Below are 23,775 nucleotides of genomic sequence, written 5' to 3' on the forward strand. Positions count from 1 at the left end.
ACAGTTATCTTGTGGTCCGGGAAGTAAATACCTTCCTGCAGCCGTCTAAACAGACCAGAGTTCCTGAACACGCGAGCGTCATGAACCTTGCCCGGCCATCCGACATAGATGTTTGTAAACCGTCCCCGATGGTCCACCAGTGCTTGCAGCACCATTGAAAAGTAGCCCTTTCTATTGATGTACTGGCTGGCCTGGTGGCCCGGTCCCAGGATAGGGATGTGAGTCCCATCTATAGCCCCACCGCAGTTTGGGAATCCCATCGCAGCGAAGCCATCTATGATGGCCTGCGCGTTTCCCAGGGTCACTACCTTTGACAGCAGTACCTTGACGATTGCCTTGGCTACTTGCATGACAACAACCCCCACGGTAGATTTGCCCACGCCAAAGTGGTTCGCGACTGACCGGTAGCTGTCCGGCGTTGCAAGCTTCCAGAGGGCTATGGCCACTCGCTTCTGGACAGTCAGGGCTGCTCGCATGCGGGTGTCCTTGCGCTTCAGGGCAGGGGACAGCAAGTCACAAAGTTCCAGGAAAGTGCCCTTCCGCATGCGAAAGTTTCGCAGCCACTGGGATTCATCCCAGACCTGAAGCACTATGCGGTCCCACCAGTCCGTGCTTGTTTCCCGGGCCCAGAATCGCCGTTCAACAAAATCCACATGCCCCATTGCCACCGTGATGTCCTGGGCGCTGGGGCTCGTGGTTTCTGACAGCTCTGTGCTACTCTCCGACTTCAGGCCCTCACGGCGGTGCCGTAGCCTCCTCGCCTGATTACTCTGCATCTGCCTCAGGGTAAGGTGTATGATAAGGTGCGAGGCGTTGAGAACGGCCACAACTGCAGCGATGGTCGCAGCGGGATCCATGATCGCAGTGCTGTGGCGTCCGCGCTGTCACTGATCAAAAAGTGCGCGAACTGATTTCCCGCCGGCGCTTTCAGGGAGGGAGGCAGGGCGGTAGTGACTGACGGATGACGACAGTTACCCAAAAGCACCCTCGCCACATTTTTTTACCCAGAAGGCATTGGGGGCTCGACCCAGAATTCCAATGGGCAGCGGGGACTGCGGGAACTGTGGGATAGCTGCCCACAGTGCACTGCTTCCAATGTCGACGCTTTCCCTGGTACTGTGGACTGACAAAGTCGAATTACTGTCCTTAGTGTAGACACACACGTTCGACTTTCTAATATCGATTGCACATATTCGATTTAACTAAAATCGAACTACTCTCGTAGTGTAGACATACCCTAACAGTCTAACGTATTTGAAGACTTATCGGGTACCGCTTAGTCTTTTCTTCTCAAGACTGAACATCCCCAGTTTTTTAACCTTTCCTCATAGGTTAGGCTTTCTAAAACTTTTATCATTTTTGTTACTCTACTCTTGACTTCCAATTTGTCCACATCTTTCTTAAAGTGTGCCTAGGGTGACCAGATGTCCCGATTTTATAGGGACAGTACCGATATTTGGGGCTTTTTCTTATATAGGCTCCTATTATCTCCCACCCAATGTCCCGATTTTTCACACTTGCTGTCTGGTCATCCTAAGTGTGCCATCCAAAACTGGACACAATACTCCAGCTGAGGCCTCACCAGTAGAGCAGAACAAATACCTCCAAGTCTTACATACAACACTCCTGTTAATACACTCCAGAATGATATTTGTCTTTTCTTGTAACAGCATCACATTGTTGGCTCATATTCAATTTGTGATCCATCATAACAGACACTCACCCCCAATCCTTTTATGCAGTACTACTACCTTCCAGTTACTCCTCACCTTGTATTTGGATATTTGATTTTTCCTTTTTAAGTGTAGAACTTTGCACTTGTCTATATTGAATTTTACCGCATTGATTTCAGACCAAGTCTCTAATTTATCAATTTTGAATTCTCATCTTGTCCTCCAAAGTGCTTGCAAGCCCTCTCAGCTTGGTGTCATGTGCAGATTTTATATGCATACTCTCCATCCCATTATTCAAGTCATTCATGAAAATGTTGAATAGTACTGGAAACGGGACAGACTCCACTGGGACCCCATTACACATACCCTCCCACCGTGATAGTGACCCATTAATAACTACTGAGTATGTTTTTTCAAACAGTTGTGCATGCATTTTATAGTAATTTCATCTAGACCACATGTCCCTACTTTGCTTATGAGAATGTCATATGGACGGTGTCCTTACTGCTTCTTGTAACCCTATTAGCCTGTAAGTGCTTATAAATTAATTGTTTGATGATTTGTTCCAGTATCTTTCCAGGTATCTACACTAGGCTGACTGGTCTATAATTTCCCAGGTTCTCTTTGTTTCTCTTTTTAAAGATAAGTACTATACTTGCCCTTCTCAAGTCCTCTGGGACCTCACCGTCCTCCATGAGTTCTCGAAAATAATCCCTAATGCCTAATGGTTCCAAGATTGCTTCATCTAGTTCCTTAAGAACCCTAGGGTGAACTTCATGAAGTCCTGCCAACATGAATATAAATAACTTGTCTAAATATTCTTTAACCTATTTTGGCTTGTGTTTCTTCACCCCTTCTGTTAAAATTAATTGTGTTAAGCAGAACTCTGGTACTGTAGAAAAATATATCATTAATGATACAATGTCAACTAAAAATGGAGGTTGTGGAGAACGAAGTAAGTGAAACTTTTTTTTTATTTAAATCTTCAGATTTGTACGTGGAAAAAGGGCAAAAGTGAGGATAGCAAAACTTGATTTTTGTTTAGCATTTTTTAACTAAATAAATTTTTTTAAGGTGCTTTGTTTATCAATATTTTAACTGAACACTTTCCAGTTTGCCAATATTCACCCATTACAGAGATTTGGACAATTGGCCCACTTAGGAACCAGCTGTTCAAATTTGACCCATGGAACCTGATTCAACATTTCAATAGATTCCATGCAGATCACAATTTATGGGATGGGTTTGTTCTGCTTTAGTTAAGTTTGGGCACTGCTTTCTGTTTAAAGGTGGACAATTCTCAGTACTCTAAAATCCACATGCTGATTTGGATTGTTTACTCCTATAAATGTTATCAGCGGGTGGCATCAGAGAAGTATCTTTAGCTCATTCTTCACAAGAATTCACCAAAAGACTCTCCAGACTCTGCTTAGCACTTTGAAGTCCTGTTACAGTGCTGCACGTTAGCACTTCAAACTATTTGTCAGACTGGCAGCAGCCATTTGAAAATGGAAAGAGGACATTTGAGCAAAGAGCTTAAAACATGCTCTTTCACTGCGTTACATTTGAATAATTCGTTTACTCAGACTTAATCATTGCTCTCCAAATATTCAAAGTTTGAGGTTTAAAAGTGATCAGAATCACAATGACAAACACATCAGGACATGTAAGAAGTGGAAACTTTATACTATCAGTGGAATTAAGTGTAAACCTCTTCTTCTCTATAAATGATCAGCCACGGAATCTTAATTAGCGTATTATCAGTAAGACAGACCTTGGCTACACTAGAAAGTTTTACTGTTTTAGTTATACTGCTATAGTTAGAGTGGTAAAAATAGCCTCCCTGCCAAGCGTGAGGGCAGTTATATCAATATAAAGGTATTTTATACAGGTATAGCTATCCATGAATAGGAAGAGAAATAACTATATTGGTTTAAAAGTCACCTTTATTCCTGCATACCTTTATAACTGCATCCACTAGGGCTTACAGTATAAAAATTTTGGTTAAAAAAAAAAAGACAGCTAACTGAAATCGTTATATCGGTAAAACTTGAGTGTAGATTAGGCTTGAATGGATGCATCACATTTAACAATGTTTTTTTTAAAAAAGACATACTTTATGGGAAGGCATGATGATACTACATGTATAAGGCTAATATATTCACAAATATGAATATCGTAACTACTTTTATACAATCCTGGGCATTTTGTGTTTACTACTTATGCTTGAACAATAATATTGTAAGAAGTTTTATACTGGTGAGAAAACATTCAAGATTATAGGAACACGGATAGGGCATTGAACAGGACACTTCTTATAAAGCTTTGTCAGTTTCAAGGACAGAATTGTAAAAAAAATTACATACAGTTTTAATAAATTTATTTCTCCTGTCCAAGGCAAGCATTTGTACAACGTAAACCTACAGCAACATGCGCCAACCCAGTGATCACAAAAAACTGCCTCTTTGAGGATGTTTCAGTAGCAGTAAGTCTGACAATGCCATCTGTGCTGTTCGGTCAGTTGGAAAATAAAATGGACTAAAAGTTACAATCTTACAAACACAATGGCCAAGTAAGGCAAGGTTCCAGTCAAATCCTTTAACATTCTGAGCTCTCATTGCCAAATTAGCATTAGCAATCACTCTTTTTACTATGATTTACCCCTTTCATGAAATGTCAGTTTTTAATAAGCCTTAAATTATGTATTAAGTTCACTGTTTTCTTTATATCCAAAAGATTTTTTTAAATCCTTCTTTGACAAAATATTGACATTATGAGTCATTTACCTGAGATCTTGTATTATACTAATTTATTTTAAATTATAAGTATAATTATCTTTTTAATTTTTTCCAGCAGGACCAGTGTGAAGAGCATGAACTTATCCTGCAGGGAGCTGGGAATGGCTGTTATGAATAACTAGAGAAAGTAGCTACTTGAAAGAGAAAGTTATTGGGAACTACTACTGACCTAACAAATTCATCTTTGAAGCTTTTTTTTTTAAGCCAGTATCTTGACCAGCAACTTTGAAAACAAAATATCAGCCAACTGTGTTCGTCCATAGAATTTATCCTACAATTCAGTACATTTAACTCCAACTTTCCATTGACAAAAACAAAAATCAAGAACATTAAAATAAACAAACAACAGAAATTGTTTAAAGAGGAGAAAGTCAGAAGCACCACAATGCACACTAACGCGGTGGTGAAAACTGTGGCCAGATTCACTTAACTTGATCTACGATATATTATACTATCTGATTTCAGGGCCAAAGATTAATCAATGGATGCCACCCTGATGGTGTCAATGCTTTTAAATACACATATAAACAGAAAAATCCTGTTTGCCGTGCTCTTCATTATATAATTGCATATGATGTATAACTAGGAAAACAAATTAAGCAAACAGATACTATACCTCCATCATTTCCAATTTATCCGGATATGCAAGATCCCCAGGAGCAGGCTTGTAGCCTATGATGTCTGTCTGAATGTAGATGAATGTCCTGTAGACAAGACGTTCTTGTACATCCTCTAACATCTGCTGGACACCAGCAGCAAATGCACCCAGTTGTTCTGCTGACAAAAGAACATCAATACAATTGCTCATTAATTACATCTAGAAAAGTAATGTTTAAAAAGAACTTTTGAGTTTCATACTTTGTCACAAATTAATTTACTTGCTGCAAAGAAAGCCAGGCCCAAATAACATTTGAAGAGCTGCATGCTGAGTGGTTTGTTACAAACCATGAATTCTTGTCCTCTTAACTACAGCGCTGCCAGTGACTTGCTATGTGGTGTGGGGCCAGTCACTTTCAGCTCTCTCTGCCTAAGATTTCCCCATACGCAAACTGGGAATACGACAGAACATAACATACCATATTATAGTTTAAGTATGCTGATGTTTTGGGAGATGCTAAAAATATGTCAAAATGAAGTTTTTGCCTATATACTAAGAAATTGCCCTAGATTAGTTTTGTCATAACAAAGTAAAGTATTACCACGTGGACTGAAAAGTCATACTGCAGGACAAAGAGCTACATGTAATTTAGCCTACCTACCTCAATAAGACATTTGTATGTACTTAATGATCCAAGTAGAAGCAGCTTAAATCAAAATATCAGCACTATGTTTAAATGGTAAAACCAGTAAGTAAAAGTTAGCCCAGAGGCTACTCTGCAAAGTTATTGTGTTTTGTTTTTGATAGTGTGAGGGATCAGGGTCACAATTATGCTCTTAGGAAAGTAAATTAACTTATCTTCACAACCCCAGAGATGGATAGCCACTCTGCTTTATATACCAAGGATCAAAAGGATCAAATCTTTCATGGAGTTATTGCTAGAGACATGAGAGTTACTCTAATGAAAGGTTACATAACACTTTAGAAATGCTTAAGATGTCCTACAAAGGGGGAAGGGAGGGCATTGAACTTGTGCCCTTTTTGCTTGCACATAAAGAAGGCCAGTCAAAAGGCATTTCCCTTTATACTTTTTTTTTTTTTTTTTTTTTTTTTTTTTTTTTTAACATTAGAAATAAAAATATTTCTACCCTGGAAGACATTACGGTGACTGGAAAATTAGCAAAATTAAGAAAATTCAAGATACGGAAAGCTGACCAATTGAACTAGGAAGGATTTCTTAGTCTGTTTAAACTGTACTTAATTTGTGCTGTGATGAAAAAAAATCTTTATTACAGGTTCAACACCTGCCCTTTCAGCATAGGTGAGACAGCTCACAATACACACATCTAAGGTTCCCAAATCAGGAAAAAAAACAGATTTGATATTTCTAAGGTAAAACAGTCAGATGAGCAGAAATTTCTGCAAATTTTTTCATATGCAATTATATACTACAAGGCAATGGAAATCTGAAAAGGTCCTGAAGGCATATGACTAGATTTCATAAGTTTCACAGTGAGCCACAAATGAAGAACTAGTCCCTAACAGGAATGGCTTGATATTTACCAGAGGTGGTTTTTACCAGGTAAAATCATGATTTTTACCACCCCAATTTAAGGCATTTTCTATTCTGAAAACGGTTTCATTATTTTACACCTAAAACAAAGTGTAAGTTACATAAGACAATAGGATTCATAGCTTAATTTAGGATTATACAAATAAAAAGTAAAACTGCAGTGGGTGTAATACTAATATATATATAAAATTATAATACTGAGCATCAGAATGTCTGTACACATTTTGGGCTCAGTATCTTCTCAAGGAAGCTATACATGTCATGATTCATTTCAGTTTTCAACATTACACAAAAGTCAAAAACATTCCATTATATGAAAACAACAACAATGCAGAGTTCTAGGCTTGAAGCATTAAGCAATCACAAGCATGCAGAGTTGCAGACTACCAGTCCAGGTCCTTCTGACCTTGCAGCAGCCTACAGCAGAAGACCAACTTTGATGTTGTGGATAGATTGAGCCCATTCCTCAGTTTTGAATGGATATATCCAAAGTTGAAAAGATTCATTCTATGCTTGCTGGACATCGATGCAATTAATTTTCCCAGTTTAAACTGGGTTTAAGTGGAATTTACCAGCACCGTGTCCTAATCTAGCTTTTTTCCCCAGGAAATTGCCAACCCTGGTTCCTACATGAATAAGAAGACTTTAAAAAAAAAAAAAAAAAAAAACTGGAATCCCTGACTAGATATAAAGTATAACGTACACCATTCCTTTCATTGCACTCTATGGCACTAGTCCTGTACCCCACAAGTGCACAAATTCATTGATCTGCGTAATTCCATTGACATCAACATGGTTAGTTGTGAGAGTGAAGTTATACACATGTATAAGCATTTGCAGGATCAAGGCCTGTTAGTAAAATCAAAATGTAGCAAGAATCTCTAGAATACCCCTTGTATACTCATTTCAATGAAGAAATGTTTTTAAATAAATTGTTTACCATAATGTAACCAAAAAAAAGGACAAAGTTCATTTAAAATAATCATGTATCACCTTTGACATGTTTAGCACATAAGAAACATCTACATCCGGTCTCCTATGAAGTTTAGTAGTTTCTAACACTGATTAACACCACAATCACTCATTTCCACCTATGTATTACCATTGTTCTGTACATGGTCTTCAAGCATCTCATTTTTGAGAATTCCACAGAGTTCAGACAAAGTTTCTAAGTGAATAACATGGATGATCAATGGCCTGAAGACATCATATAACGAGACACACAATTTCTCCAGAAGTTCACTAGAAGAAAGATAAAATGTATGATATTATAAAAAACATTTCCAGGATACCAAAATACGACACTAAGATCATGTTACAGAAAGGACTAGTTCCTGTATCCCAGCACCAATAAACTGTTTTCAGCATAACGTATCCCAATTTTAATCCAACTGAAGTTACCATTCATAACAGAATTATATAAAATCTACATTGAAGATAGCTAATCTCAGACCCAATTTACAAAAGTCTGGTGTCCCTTCTCCTTAGAACTGATGTGTTGCTATTGAGAGCACAGTTCTATAATTAAGCCCTACTTAAAGAGTATTGCATTGTAGCAAACTAGGAAATACTAATATTTACGCTAAAATAAGTTTACATTGTCATTTTTCGGTGCTCCCTCTCCTATCATAGAAGATTTGTGTTTTAACAAGAGCTGTCTCACTCTCTCAGATGAGCTTCTCCTAGATTTCAGTGAAGTCCCAGTAATGTACTTATGAAAAGCAGAACATTTAAATCATGCCTGCTAATGAATAGAAAATAAATTAAAGGTGATTTAAAGTATTCACTTTCATACATTTGCAAGTTTACTCCAATATGAAAGTCCTCCTAAACTAGGTAAACCATGTTTTTTGAGGCGGAATTACTGACAATTGTAGTAGGCATCTTGAATTTTTTTCATAAGACTGTGACCAAGAAACTGAATAGCTGATGAAAATGTATTTTTAAAATGTACATATTTTGGTATGGGTACCTTTAGGCATCCTGTAAGAGCTCTCAAAATATAACACAGCATAATCAGGGCTGCTTGCCAAGGTAAATTAAGAGCGGAAACTAAGAAAAGGGGAGAAATTTCAAAAGCCCACCACCACACACAAAAAACCTAACAGCAAGAATTCAGGCCAAAAATGTCAAGCCTGGGTGCCTAAAGGAAGGTTTATAAATCCATATTCAGGCACCAAAATGAGTGACTCTCAGAGAATCAGCATCTTTGGGAAATAGGGCCACTTTTATTAGATGCCCGAATATAGATTGTTGGGCATCTAAAGACTCGAATATTTACCTAAGAATTATACAATTTGTAGGGAACATAGGAACCAGGGAGGAAAGTCTCTTATCACTAATGAGCAATAACTGCCTTTCATCCAGATTCAAAACTACAATTGTCAAAAAATGTAATTAGAATTTTGGACTATGTATAGTGTTGGTTTGAGTTTCTGAACTGTAACTTAAGGGCTTGCCTAAATACAGTTTTTTGCACTGAATTAATCATGAACATCCACATTAGAGTTTGTGGTGATTTAACTAAATCAGTTTTTAAACCAATTTAGTTAAGTCAGTGCAAATCTGTGAGACCACCAGACCTAAGCACTCAACTTAGCGCAAAGTGACACTCAAACAACTGTTCTTTAAGATGAAAAAGAAAAGAATAAGCATCTTAATTGTAGTGTTCCTAATCTGAATAGTCAATATTTGCATATTCCCAGTGATGCCCGGGGTTGAACTGAGGGCAAATGAGACAGGTGTACTGGTACTCTTCCTGGCTCTGTCCACTTAAGATGTGAAAATTGGACAATACTCAGCAGATGTTCAAAATACGATCATTTGTGCTCTGCTGGGCTTCATAACTTGGCTCCTCCTTTATGGGGATTAGATATCCCTGGGCCCCTCCTCACTGGACCATGGATCCCCAATTAGGCTCCAAAGAGCTCCTTGGGTATAGTATCCCAAGTGAGACTCAGATGCGCTGCTGGCCTTTGGGAGCTTGGCTTCCCTTTAATAGGGCTCTGATGCCCTCTGCTTCTCCCCTCTAGCTTTCAGCTTCAAGGGGCCGACTGGAAAAAATGAATGGAAGTATTTCCCTCAAGCTCCACCCACCCACAACGTGACACTAAAATGATGTCAGTCAAAGTAGATTGTGTAGATTTTCATAATATCAATGTCCCTCTTTCACATGTGCTTTATCACTGACTTAGTTAATTTTGACATTTAAATAATTACTTTTACGCTTCAGTGTCAACTCCTCAATGAGAGGAATCAGAGACAGTTTATGCCCAAGTGCACAGACACTACAATGATAGGCACAATATAAGAACCTGAAATAAAGTAGAATAATGACTTCCAGAAGGGAACTCTTTCAAATCACATGCATCAGTTCACACTAGGTTCAAGAGTTTAAGACTATCTTCAGAATCATAAGGGCTAGAGACTTCAAAACAATTAAATTAAAGCTTTGATTCTGGAGCACAAAACAGGAACCATCAGGAAAAAGTATTAGTCTATGCAAACCACCTAAACACTGCCTAATCTGACCTCTGATGATACTTAATGTATAACACTACATTAAGCATGGTATGCAATTAAACAAGAACAGTATGTACTACCTACTCCAATTTTGGTGTTGGTTTTGTGAAAAATTCATTGTAAAGCTGGTGTTCGTCCTGGCACACATGGACCATAAAGGCACAGCCACTTCGTACCTGCATTTAATAAATACAAATACTTAATTAACAAATTGTATCTTTCTTGCATTTACATTGAAAGGGATGTTAGTGATTGCTGCTACAGATAAGACTAATTTGGAGTTAACTCTCTCAGCTGTTCAAAATTACACTATGTTGAAAAGGAGGTACTAGATCTCTAGCACAGATTTTGCCAAACAAGTGAAAGCTCCTTTGGAAACTTTTTGTTTCTGCATGCACTGGGCAAAGTTTAAAAGAGAATCACTTTTTGTCACTGTCGCTTTGTGAGGAGCAGCACAGATTTTACAAGGGAAAAAACCCCATAAACTTTACTGAAAACTGGACAAAGTTTCACACTAATAAAATTTCTGGAAATCTGTCATTTTAGCCAAGACTGGTTGGATCTGGAAAGGAATTTGAGTTTTGCTAAAGAAATCTGAAAACATACCAAAAAAAGCCACCACTAAGAGTCTTACCAGCGCACAATGATCTCTGTTGTTCTGACTGGTTAATTCCGTTACAGTACTAGTAATACTAGGGCCTAGCAAGTGTTCCCGCTGAGCAAGGTAACACTGATGGATTTCATTCAGAAGTTGCTGGTACCTAGACAAAAACAAAAACAAAAAAAAACCCAAAGAACTGTGTACAAGAGATTTAGATTTCCAGGTCACCATTGCCACTATTCTAACTTTTCTGCTACATAGTTTCAAAACAAAACAAAGTTATTAGTTGTTTGTTTGTTTTTCCAAAAGCAGTATTTATTTAACTCAATATTTTAAACTGAGGTAAAATATTCCAAGCTTCCAGAATTTCAAACACTTGAAAATATATGTATTACATTATACTCACTCTGGCATCTTCTCAGATCTTTGCTCTATCTGCTCAATAAGAGTCTATATTGAAAAAGAAGGGGGGAAAACCATGAACTCCAAGCATATTAAAGGTGGATAAAAATTATTTTTTAATTAAAAAAAATCATTCTTAAATTTAAACATTTTTCTTTTAAAAAATACATCTATTTAAAATTACTTTTGAAATTATGACAACCTACATTAAGGCTTAAGATCACTATAACCTATTAAAATCAATTAAATAAAAAATATTAGAGCAATATGTTTGTTGCTGAAGTTTTAAAGAAAGTCAAACCACTGAACTGGTGGAAGACACTGGCTAAGCACTTGGAACAAGAGTTTGTTGAAGTGCTAAACCAGCTTTTGACACAGCAGTAGGCTCTTCTGCAGATGGAGAGAGAATATTTTCTTCCTTCTGGTTTATTCAACTCATTGGTTTCAATATTTAGTTTGTTCAAAGTTGAGAAAAATTAAGAATTGGAAAAACAAAAACAGGAAAGCTTGTTTCCCTCTCCAAATCTATCGAAAATGAGGTGAGAGGTTGAGATCCACTAATTCTAAAGTCTTGAAAGATGTGGTGACCAGAAAAAATCAGATTAATTCACTAGCTACTAATCATATTTCCCTTGTTTAATAATTCAGTTTTAAATGCAAAACATGCTTTGATACTTACACAAGAAAAAAAGTATCAGAACATTAAAAGATGATTTTATTTAACTAATAACAAACAATTTTAAAATGCTGTTGGTATATTTTTAATTTAATTCCAATTTCCATCCAAAACACAGCTTGACACAAATAATGGGTAAAAAATTAATGTTCATCATCTAGTAAATAAGAAATGCATCATTCACCATTTTCTAACATAGGAAGGTAGATCTAAACACTATCCTTAAAACAGAAATAAACTGCAGTCCACATATTAACATTAACAATGAATTTAAAACTCATTTTATGGCTTCACTATCAGCTATTAATTACCAAGCTACTTACTCTAACTTTGGGAGCAGCAGCTCTGAATTTTACGTAAAATAGTGTGAAGGCATTGTCAGAATTTGGCACAGATGAAGGATCCTGAAAAGAGAAAAAACAAATTGATAAATAAGATTCCTCTATATTTAGCTCATGGTATTAACTGGTTGAGACATTTAAGCTTTTGAGGAACTGTTTTGTGAAATTTTTGCACTTTTATGACCTTTTTATGCTTTTCTATTCAGTGTGCCAAAGGCTGGCACTCTCTCAAAGCTCAGATAAACCCAGTTGGGAGAACAATATTCAAGACCAGAGCAGCAAGGGTTAGAATATTTATTGCACACTTTCATTTTTACTTCTCTCCCTTCTTCTCCACTAAAAAACAGTCACAATGCCATTTCCTCTGAAACCTGCCAATGCTGTTCCACTGATTAACCAGCAATGATAAATGGAAACCTAACGTCTATCCTGGAAAACCTGGAACTGAAAGGTTGAGTTAACATTCAACTCCCTCCCACCCAAGCCTGAACTGGGCTGCCAGAGTCTCAGGCATTTGCCTGGCCCTCCATGGCTCAGCTCAGTGCAGAGCAAGAGCTTTTACCTGCTCTAGTAATAGACCAGAATGGAGAGCAGAACAAATGGCGAGCAGAAAAAAGAGCCTGGCACTTTTGAATACCTTCTGGATAATTTAGCCACCAGCTCACCTCCCTCTCCTCCTCTCAGGCCACTCCACACGCGTGGAGCAGCATTCGGCCTGTGACATGGAGAGGGCAAAAAGTATCCCCACCTCTAACTCTTCTTTACCCATCCCCTGGAGCACAATGGCTGCGCTCCCACAAATAGAGACCACCACACTGGTTCCATGTCCCAGTCCCATTGGGAGGCAGAGAGAAGTCTTTCAGAAGGAAAGCAGAAGAGACTACAAATAGCAGGCTAGCACCCAATAAATTTCTTCTCATAGAAACATATGAATTGCCTTACTGGATTGGACCTGTGGTCCATCTAATCTACTATCCTATCTCAGAAGCCAACACTAGATGCTTCAGAGGAAAGTGCAAAAAAACCCCACTGTAGAAGGATATAGGGTAATCTGCCCTCTCCTCCCCCATGAAGGTCTCATTCATAATCCCCAGTAGCTAGAGATTGGCTTAAACCTTGAAACACGAAGTTTTGCCTCTCTTCCAGTACCCTTTTTGTTAGCATTAACTAGTATAACTCTGAACATTCTTGTTATTCATATAACTGTCCAATCCCTCTTTTAATCTAGCTAAATCCTTAGACTTGCAGGGTCCCAGAGTCCAAGCGCCAGCCCAAGCCTGAACACCTACCCTGCAATTTTACAGCCCCACAGCTCACCAGGCCAGCCATGGGTGCTGTACTGTGGTGTAGATGTATCCTTAGGGTACGTCTATGCTGCTAAAAAAAGGCCCACAGCAGTGAGTCTCAGAGCCCAGATAAACCAACTCGGGCTCACTGAGCTCACGTTACAGGGCTAAAAACAAGTGTCGACATTCAGGCTCGGGCTGGAGCCCGGGCTCTGAAACCCAACAAGGGAGGTTGGTCTCAGAGCCTGGGTTCCAGCCTGAGGGCAGGCTCCAAGACCCACACCCCTGATGGGTTTCAGAGCCCAGGCTCCAGCCCAACCGTCTACACTGCTGTTTTTAGCCCCACAGCACAAGCCCAACTCAGTTGACCCAGGCTGTGAGACTCACTGCATGGGTCTGGGGTTGTTTTTGCATTGTAGACAGATCCTTAGTTTGCAGGGGATATAGGAGGGAGAGACTGCAGAGAGAGATTAGGAAAGCAGTGAGACTGAGGAAGTGGGGAACAAGAGAAATTCTTGGGATGCAGAGACGAGAAAGGAAGAAGCTGGAAAAATTGGGGAAAAAGGGAGACAGAGCAATGCAGCCAAAGAGAGAAAGTGAAAGAAAATGGAGACACTGAAAGGAAGACAACAGAAGGAGATGAAAAAGGAAAGCATGTAAAATAAAAGCAATGGAGACATAGTAAGTTACCTCTGTAAATGTATACAGTGTAACAGAAGTCTGAATGGCAATATGTTAGTGTGCACAAATTCAAGTTCTGAGAAGGGATATGGACTCATTTCCCCCACCTCTGAATCTTCTGACTCATGCTACAAAACTCACAGGAATTATTAATTCCCACCAGATTTCAGCCAAAGATACATAGTAAAATATGTAATCTTCCTACTCAGATTTTATCATCTCTGCAAGCTTTTTAGGGGAGATTTGCATAGGCAAAGGGTAGTTAGGTGTTCAACTCCCATTGAAAGTCAATGGAAGCTGGTCACCTAACTCCCCTTTGTTCCTTTTAAAAATTCATCTTTATAGCCTATTGACAAGATATCGCTTCGATTACTTGCACCTGTCATTGCAGCTCTGCAGCTATCCCAGAGCAGTGTAAACTAATGTGCTCTACAAACTAATCAAAAGAAAGTACACCTCTACCCCGATATAACGCGACTCGATATAACACGAATTCGGATATAACGTGGTAAAGCAGTGCTCGGGGGGGGGGGGAGGAGAGAACTGCGCACTCCAGTGGATCAAAGCAAGTTCGATATAACCGGGTTTCACCTATAACGAGGTAAGATTTTTTTGGCTCCCGAGGACAGCGTTATATCGAGGTAGAGGTGTATTTAAAATCACCAAAAAATGCTTGTCTAATACAACAGTGTAATATTAACACCAGTCAAATTAATATTAAAAGAAGTTGCAGGTATTTTTGGTTCTGTCTAGGGCAGTGGTTCTCAAACTTTTGCATTGGTGACCCCTTTCACACAGCAAGCCTATGAGTGCGACCCCCTTATAAGTTAAAAAAAAAAACACTTTTTTTTTAATATTTAACACTATTATAAATGCTGGAGGCGAAGCGGGGCTTGGGGTGGAGGCTGCAGCTCTCAAACCCCTCCCCCCCAAGTAATAACTTTGTGACCCCCTGAGGAGTCACGACCCCCAGTTTGAGATCCCCTGGTCTAGGGTTACTACAAATACATCAGACTAATCAAGTCAGTACCTGCTTACCCAACTTACCCTTTTTATCAACTGGCTTGTGAGGTTCTGTAGTGTGTTCACAGTGTACGTTTTCATAAGGTGCATAGCTTTAGAAAGACATTGTTTAAACTTAACCAAATACACGGGATAATCTTTAAAATTAGGCTGCAAAGAACAAAGAAAAGCATTTTAAATGTGGCAGTAATGGTAGACATAAAAACAATACTTTTAAAAGAAAAAAGTAATAGGTAAAAAGTATCCAATGCAAGCTAACTGTTGTAGGTTTATAAACTTAAGCATAAGTAGACTAAATGTATGCAGATGAGATACATTTTAAGGAGCAGAGAGTGTCATCCCTTGCCTTTTTTCCCCTCTGTAAAAATAAACACATTTATAAAAATCCAAAATAACTAGAATATGTATCTCTAAAGTGTTAAGATTTAATTAAAAAATACAAAATGTTAAGTTACTTACATGTGATGAAATATATGTAATACAATCATCAAGCTTAGCCAGCATAGGTATAAATCCTTCACTGTTCACAGACAACGTGGGGGAATTTAATTTCTTTAAAAAATAAAACACATCAATCAGAAGAAATAACTAATTTTGGTCACAGAACTGAGTTGATTAATATTGTCTACTTGACTTTCTAAGATTATAAGAAATAAAACAACACTTACTGTGTTAATATTTTCTAGTTCATTAAAATAAGAGAGTTTCTGTTGGATATTTTCAGCCAGGTCAACGAGTTCTGACTGTTCAAACAAAGCACATAAAAGATTGTAAGTAACTTAATGAACAATTTAGGTTTCAAATAAGACATGTTTAAAAAATTAGATCAGATTTTGCTAGCTACATAACAGACCACAGAAAAATTTGCAAAAGGCAGAAATCTTGTCATGTTCCTAACTCTGAATTAAAGAAAGAAATGTTAAAACTAAACGCTGTTCTCAAGTGTATTGTCTTTACAGACGCACAATCTAGGGGTCTTGCAGTATTCTGAAGGAGCCCTAGAATCTTTTCAAGTAGTAAAGCTATTATACGCTATTCTGAAGCACTTCAGGATCCCAACATTCTTTAAAAATATACCATGCATACATTCCTAACTTCAGTTCCTTTATCCCTCAAAAGCATCCAAAAAAAAAAGACTCAGAAGAAGTCATTGTAGATCGGCAGAAGCAGTAGATTTGGAGAATATCATTTACTTTTATATAATCTTGCTTCCTTCAATATCAGAATTGTTTACTGATTTCCAAGCAGTTGCACTTGTGCAAAGCCACAGAATGCAATGGGGTGTTTACACAAGGGTCACTGAGGGCATAAATTTGAACAATGGGTGGATGGTGCTCATTGAGAGCATATTTTGCTCTGCAGAACCCTATTACTGGTGGTGATGTGGGATAAGGAATGAAAGCAGTTTGACTAACATCTCAGACTTAGGCCTGGTCTACACTAACACCCCAATTCAATCTAAGGTACGCAACTTCAGCTACGTGAATAACGTAGCTGAAGTCGACATACCTTAGTTCGAATTTACCGCGGTTCAGACGCGGTCCACATGCGGCAGGCAGGCTCCCCCGTCGACTCTGCGGTACTCCTCTCGCTGAGGTGGAGTACCGCAGTCGACGGCGAGCACTTCCTGGTTCGACTTATCGCGTCCAGACCAGACGCGATAAATCCAACCCGGAAGTTCGATTGCCAGCCGTCGAACTACCGCGGTAGTGTAGACCTGGCCTTAGTTTGCCGTGCTGACAAAAAAAAATTGTATGCAGTGTTGTTGCAGCAATGGTGTAGCCATGTTGGCGGGTGAGGTAATATCTTTTATTGGACCAACTTCTTCTGGTGAGACAGACTGTTTTTCAAAGTCTGTGTAAGCTTAAAAGCTTGTCTCTCTCACCAACAGAAGTTGGTCCAATAAAAGATATTACCTGACCGTGTCTCTTTAAATATTATATATGTTTACTCTTATACTGAGCACTTGTTCTTGAAGTCAGCTGGATATCAAACAAACACGGAACCCCTCATAATGCTGTTTATGTAGCATCACTTTTCAGAGTAGTATCAGTTTGGCTATAACAACCTTTGACAATTTTGGTTAATGTTTCATGACCATTTTGTCTGAGAGGAACATGGTGTAAGACGAGAATCAGCTATAACAGCCTACAACTCATTTAGTTTCCTGGCTGCTTTCAAACACAGAAAGTTTAAGCAACATTTCCATAAATGGTCGAACAGTAATTTCATCAGTCTGCAGACAACTAAATTGAAACTTGAATGACTTGTGGGTTTATGAATAAGCGAGAACAGTTTACGAGACCTTTTAAAAATCTTTTACTAAAGGGGTGCAAAAAAAAAAAAAAAAGGCAGCCCCCAGCTGGGAAATGGTAGGCAGAAATAGCTGCTAAATAAACCTGTATAAATGACAAACCTTAAGCCACATTTTTCACAGGTAAAACAATCCAAAAAAGAGGAATGAAAAAAGTATTAGGTGGCTACTGAAGAAAATATTTCCACATTAAAACATGACTTTCTAGTGAATGGTTTACTCAATTCCAACACGACCTTTCTAATTTCAGAAAAGTGTTTTCACTAGGGACTCTCGTCTACAACTCCCAGGGATCATAGTGAAGAGACTAGAGAACGCTGCTCCTGTTCTGTTCTTTCCTCTGAACCAAGGACCCCCTGAAAAAGCCCCCCACACTCATCCCCCCTGCCGAGCCCCATCCCTCACTCCCACACTCCCCTCCGCTGAGCCCTAACCACCTTCAACTGGACCCCTCTGCAGAGTCCCATTGCCCCTGCACCCAGAACTGCCCCAACAAGACCCTGTACATCCACATGCCCCTACACCCAGGCCCTCTCCTCCCCCCTCCCTCTCTTTTCCCCTCCCTCCCCCCCCGCTCCCCCCCACTGAGCCACCTGAACCTAGATTGCCCCACACAGAACCCTCTCACCACACACCTGGATCCACCCTCACTAAGCCCCTCCACACTTGGATCCTGCTGGGCTGAGCCTGCCTACCCACACCTGGTGTACCTGGTGTGGAAAGGTAGAGCCCTGGTGTGTTTCTGAGGCAGGTCTGACCCTTGTGATGTGTCAGGGTCGGGTGCAGCCTCACCACCGAGTCTGTGTCCCAGGGTAAGGGGGGGCTGTAGGGTGATCTTCCACCTCCATGCAGCCAGTGGGCTGTGCTCCCCACTGCTATGCTGGAGCCTCTACAATTCCCTCAGGAGTAAATCATGCACTGCCATTACTGCCCACAAGATGCCTGGTCTGTAAACAGAGGACTTTATTTTTTGGTAGGGTACCTTTAAATTTAAAAATCTTGAGTAACTACCATATCACAAATTACCTGCTCTTTCAAAAGCTGCTCACAGGCTTCATGCAGTGTTCCTGTCTTGGTGGACACAAAGAGATACTGTTTCTGCAAAGACTCCAAATGTTGAAGAGCACTGTTCACGTCATTCAGTATAGCATCACATTGCTCCTGAAATCCAGACAAATAATCCCTCATCTGTCTAGAAAAGAGAACCACAATGAAAAAGGGTAATGTTTTTCTTTATATATTTAAATACATAACCAATACATAGCACTATTTACTCCATTTTCCTGAGGACACAGAAACCCCGCTAGAAAAGAGTAGATCACTTGCAGGAAGTAAATGTATAGAACAAAAAACAATGTATAATAAAATCTTAAATCACAAACTGACCTGATATTTAAACTCACGGGTCATAGATTCTATTTTAAAACCGATAAAGACATCAATTTTCAAGCACTATTAAGTATACATTTAAACAATGTTAAGTGTCCAATTTAAATCAAAAAGGAACTTCAAAATTAATGATTCTTGGGCCTCAACTATTGTGCTCTATTTTAGCACATATACAACAGTATGTAAAATCACAAACTCTCCTCAGACTCCTGTAATCCCCAGAATAGTAAGGGCAGAGAACTAATTAACACTCTTCTCTAGACTCCTCTAACTAAAACAGACACAGCATAGTCATCTAATAGACCACTTTTCCATCTGTGAGCTACAAACACTACTGCCAGGCATCAGAAACACATCGTAAGAGAGAGAACAGGGGCGCTACTCTCCAACTTTGCAACAGGTTCACAGGGATGGGCTCAGAATAAGCCCAAGCCTTACCATTTTCCGGATACAACACAAAACTCTTCCCACAATAAAGGCCAGAGAACAAGCAGACAAAAAAACCTCAAGAGACAGGGAAAAGAGCAGGTTACTTTACAGTAAAATTTAATGCATGCTCTTAATTTTGGATGTGACAACTCAACATTGTGGCACTAGCCACAGTAGAAATATCTAAGTCCATGAGCCACTCAGAAGTGTTTCAGACACAACTCCTTATGAATAGTTGATAAACAGCTAAAGTCAGTTGAAAGTAGTCCTTCCTAGACTGAAGAAAGAAAGTCAGTCAGGTGAATATAGATACAAATTAAACGTAACTGGGAAAAGTGTCATAGGATGCTGAAAAATTAGACGCATGTATATTAGTGGACAGGATAAAATCTTACATATCATATGCTGCAATATGTCTAAGGGGGAAATAATACATACATAAAAGCAAAATTGCACTTCTAGTTTAAAAGCTGTTGCTGGATGCAGAGGATAAAAATATACAGTGATAAAATTCAACAAATGGAAGGAGGATCATACCTGTACTTAGCACCTTCATCTTGATCCATCTGGGCCTGCAGCTGAGCAAACCATGAGAAGAACTAGAACAAAGATATTTAGATTGTCAACAACCCAGACATTACAAGGAACCAATAAGAGAAACCATCATATCTGCAGTTCCAGAGCAATCAACAGGATACAGATGATGAATTGCATCACAACATGAGCATCTTTCATTATTAAAGGAAAAAAACCCTTAAATACTCAACAATGATTCAGATAGTCCAGAATCTAGCAGAGCACAATTCTACCACCTAACTAAAAGAAAAAGGTAGAATGCCATCTCCATGAGTTTCTAGGAGCACAACATTAGCACTGTCTATCTCATTGCAAACATTATGGGGTTGACATGCGAATTCTGCAGGCAGCACCACTATTCTTTGGAGATGCTTTAGCCTCTCAATACAGGAAAAAATCTACTATTGCACAACCAAAATGTTAAAATTTTGTTTTCTTCAATTTTTTTGAATGTCTCTTAAATGCTAACAAAAGAATTTTCTAAAAACATAAGAAAGGCACACAGTACTAAAAGCTGCACAAATTCACTGGGAAAGAATTTTAGCACTGAAGAGATGCCTCTAGGATTGTAAAGCAATTTGGTGTGATTTACCTGCTGTGCAGTTTCAATTCTTTCATCTTCTATTCCCAAAGTGGTGAAGCCTTTCAAGAGGATATCCTCTGTTGATTCAGGTATTGCTGCAGCCAACGCGACACTTAGTGACTGTGATGTTAAACTGCATAAATCTTCAATTGGAAGCTGTACATAAAAATCCCATCAGTTTAAATTACTTTTTAAAAATTAATGTTTAATTTTAAATTAATATGCAATAGTGTAAACAATATCTCAGTCACACCAAACTTATTTCTTAAGTTCCCATTTGTTTAATTTTGAAGGACTAATCAGTGTGGACATTTTATAAATTATTTCAATAATATAATTAAACACCAGAGTATCAATATTCAAAAATATTTAAAATATTCACTTAATTATCACAGGACAAAAAAATTAAATGAATACTTTCTACTAAACAAGAAAAACTGAAAATGAATTAATACAACCCTCTTGGATATGATCTCCTATACTACCGAAAAACTTTACAAATCTCCAGTTTAGCTAGCTAAACAGCAAGACAAATTAATATTTGTGGACTTAATATCAGAAGACATGGGGCAGGTCTACACTACGGGGAAAAGTCAATCTAAGCTATGCAATTTGAGTTACGTTAGTAGCTCAAGTAACTCAAGTCGACGTAGCTTAGATCTACTTACCGCGGGGTACACATAGCGCTGGGTCGACGGGAGAAACTCTCCCGTCAACTCCCTTTACTCTTCTCGTTCTGGTGGAGTACCGGAGTCGATAGGAGAGCGATCAGCAGTTGATTTAGCAGGTCTTCACTCGACCCGCTAAATCGACCCCCGGTGGATGGACAACTCAACATTGTGGCACTAACACCATGTAGCCCGTGATGATTCATATTTCCAAGTGCAAGGCAAAATAACAAAGGTTTGCAGTATCTGCACAGCACAAAAACCTTTTGATTGGCATACAAGCTAAACAAAGGTTTCAGAGTAGCAGCCGTGTTAGTCTGTATCCGCAAAAAGAACAGGAATACTTGTGGCACCTTAGAGACTAACAAATTTATTAGAGCATAAGCTTTTGTGGGCTACAGCCCACTTCTTCGGATGCATATAGAATGGAACATATATTGAGGAGATATATATACACACACATACAGAGAGCATGAACAGGTGGGAGTTGTCTTACCAACTCTGAGAGGCTAACTTTCATTAGATTTTTCTGCCATATGACCAAAGGAAATTCCAAACCCAGTATTGCCACAACCTGAAATTCCAATAATTTTAAATAATACTTCCAAATAGATACTCCAGATGATTATACAGGAAGATTTCTTTAAAAGATCATTCTTATTTTTCAGAATTTCAGCTTATTAAATATATTTTACTAAACATAAAAAAATCAAAGTAATTTGGAACAATTTAATTTAAGTATTTTTAGACTGGAGACTGCCTTGAAATTAGATGATGTATGTTATCTTTGAATAAAATTTTACAGCTAACGAGGATGTTCTCACTAACTATTCTAACATAACATCCTCTTCTTTGACACATTTGCACAATTAAAGCTTACAACAACCAAGAACATAACAAAAGAGCACTGTACACAATTAAAAAAAATCATATTACAACTCTACACAGAACAAGTTATCTGTGCCAACAAAAGTCACTGTCTGAAAATATTAACCAGGTAAAAAGCCCGGTCTAGGTTTTAAAAGTCTGATAACTAATGAATTCAACAGAACTTCATATCTTTTTGATTTTTGTTAGGGTTTTTTAAGGGTTTTTTTTGCAAGAAGCAGTTTTAGTAGTCATAAAAGTAGAGACTGATAATGCCACATTCCTCAGACAGCTTTGTCAATGCACCTTAATTTTGACATTCAACATCCCTACTATCTAGCGGTCTTAGCAGGACCTGCCCAGAGCCCAAGAGGGTTGAGTCATTTTCAGACCTGACCGCAACACTGCCACTCCAAACCTTTGTCAGCACGCCACTGCTTGGGGCTCAGCCTGGTGGGTGCTCCCCATAACGAATGCCCATAATCCATCTCCAGCCACCTCCTACATGTGGGGTTGGCACAGTGGCAGCTGTATGGCCCGCTCCTGCCGGTTACCACCAGCTGCTGCACTGTGGAGTGAAAGGCACTGCAACCCATTGACACAAACACACCTCAGCACATACAGTCCAACAAGGTTGTGGTGGCTGGCAGGAGCAGGGCCCGCAGCTGATGAGAACCCCCCAAACAAGACACAGTGAACAGGGACAACCCGACCAAACAGATTCAGGTTGTTTTCTGATCCGACATAAACCTGACCTTTGTAGTGGGGTCTCATCGGGATTGGGTCAGGTCTCTGCGACCATTTAATCCTAATCCTTGCTTGGGCAGGGTTTCCCATGCCTCCTAAACAATCTGGTAGTTTTGTTATATGGACAAACTCGGTTTAAGGATGGGGAAGCCATTGACTTGAGGTGGAATTTTAACTTAGATTTCCAGAAGTGAAAGGCTAGTGGATAGGATACAGGACTGAGAGCTAAGGGACCTGACTTCTATTCTGACTAGCTGCGTGACCTCAAGCAAGTCAGCTAGAGCCCAATTTTCAGAGATGTTGAAGACCCACAATTCCAATTTATTTCAATGGGAGCTAAGAGTGCTCAGCATCTGTGAAAATCAGGCCCATTACTTCTCTGCTCCTCAGTTTTCCCACCTTCTTTTGTAAGACAAATTTAGATCTATGATAGAACAGCATTATAAAAGTGCTAAGTATTATGTGCAGAAACTCTTTCGGTCACTATGCTGTCCAAGAATGAGCAACCCTTCTATAAACATCTGGACTATTAGTCTGCTGACAGCTTATTGCGTTTCAATTAAATACAACTTAAGGAATAGGGAAGTTGGTCATTCATAAATAAAAATTTGTTGTAAAATTCAGCTAGAACATAATGGAGCTAGATGGAAATACTTCAGTTAACTCACCTAGCATTTCTGAGTAGCAACATTTTTGTTCCCTTTTTAAATTCACTATTTTCTTCATAGATCTGTCCATACAATAGCATTAAAAAAATACTAGGATTTGTAACAGGTACTATAATTCTATTCAACTATAAAATCTTTTCTCATTCAAAGGGGAAATTTGAAGAGAGTAACAACATGTTTTTCAGTTTCTAGCTACTTCATGTATACCCAAATTGCCCATCTTAAATATATTAAGGAAACTCCACTAGCACATATCTGCTGCTACGTATGTTTTTCCTTCTAACAAACAAATGAGAAAACTGATTGTGAGACTCCGATTTTCACACAAAGAAATTAAATATGCTCAGGGTGTTGAATAAA

General features: G+C 38.9%; 1 protein-coding gene across 1 annotated transcript in view; it reads right to left on the minus strand.

The window, feature by feature from the left end:
• The window catches only part of LOC113406202 (conserved oligomeric Golgi complex subunit 3-like), a 49,525-nt gene that overhangs the window by 22,661 nt on the left and 3,089 nt on the right, over window positions 1-23,775 (minus strand). Inside the window, exons 2-13 of the mRNA XM_026649483.2 lie at window positions 20,475-20,621; window positions 19,844-19,905; window positions 18,515-18,680; window positions 15,843-15,917; window positions 15,634-15,726; window positions 15,199-15,324; window positions 12,167-12,247; window positions 11,172-11,215; window positions 10,799-10,925; window positions 10,249-10,340; window positions 7,745-7,884; window positions 5,088-5,248 (exon numbers count right to left, since the gene is read on the minus strand). Coding sequence (XP_026505268.1) covers window positions 5,088-5,248; window positions 7,745-7,884; window positions 10,249-10,340; window positions 10,799-10,925; window positions 11,172-11,215; window positions 12,167-12,247; window positions 15,199-15,324; window positions 15,634-15,726; window positions 15,843-15,917; window positions 18,515-18,680; window positions 19,844-19,905; window positions 20,475-20,621 — 1,314 coding nt within the window. The remainder of the gene's footprint in view (window positions 1-5,087; window positions 5,249-7,744; window positions 7,885-10,248; window positions 10,341-10,798; window positions 10,926-11,171; window positions 11,216-12,166; window positions 12,248-15,198; window positions 15,325-15,633; window positions 15,727-15,842; window positions 15,918-18,514; window positions 18,681-19,843; window positions 19,906-20,474; window positions 20,622-23,775) is intronic.

This window comes from Terrapene carolina, unplaced genomic scaffold (assembly GCF_002925995.2).
Source record: "Terrapene carolina triunguis isolate 2854851 unplaced genomic scaffold, T_m_triunguis-2.0 Scaffold17, whole genome shotgun sequence".
NCBI lineage: Eukaryota > Metazoa > Chordata > Testudines > Emydidae > Terrapene > Terrapene triunguis.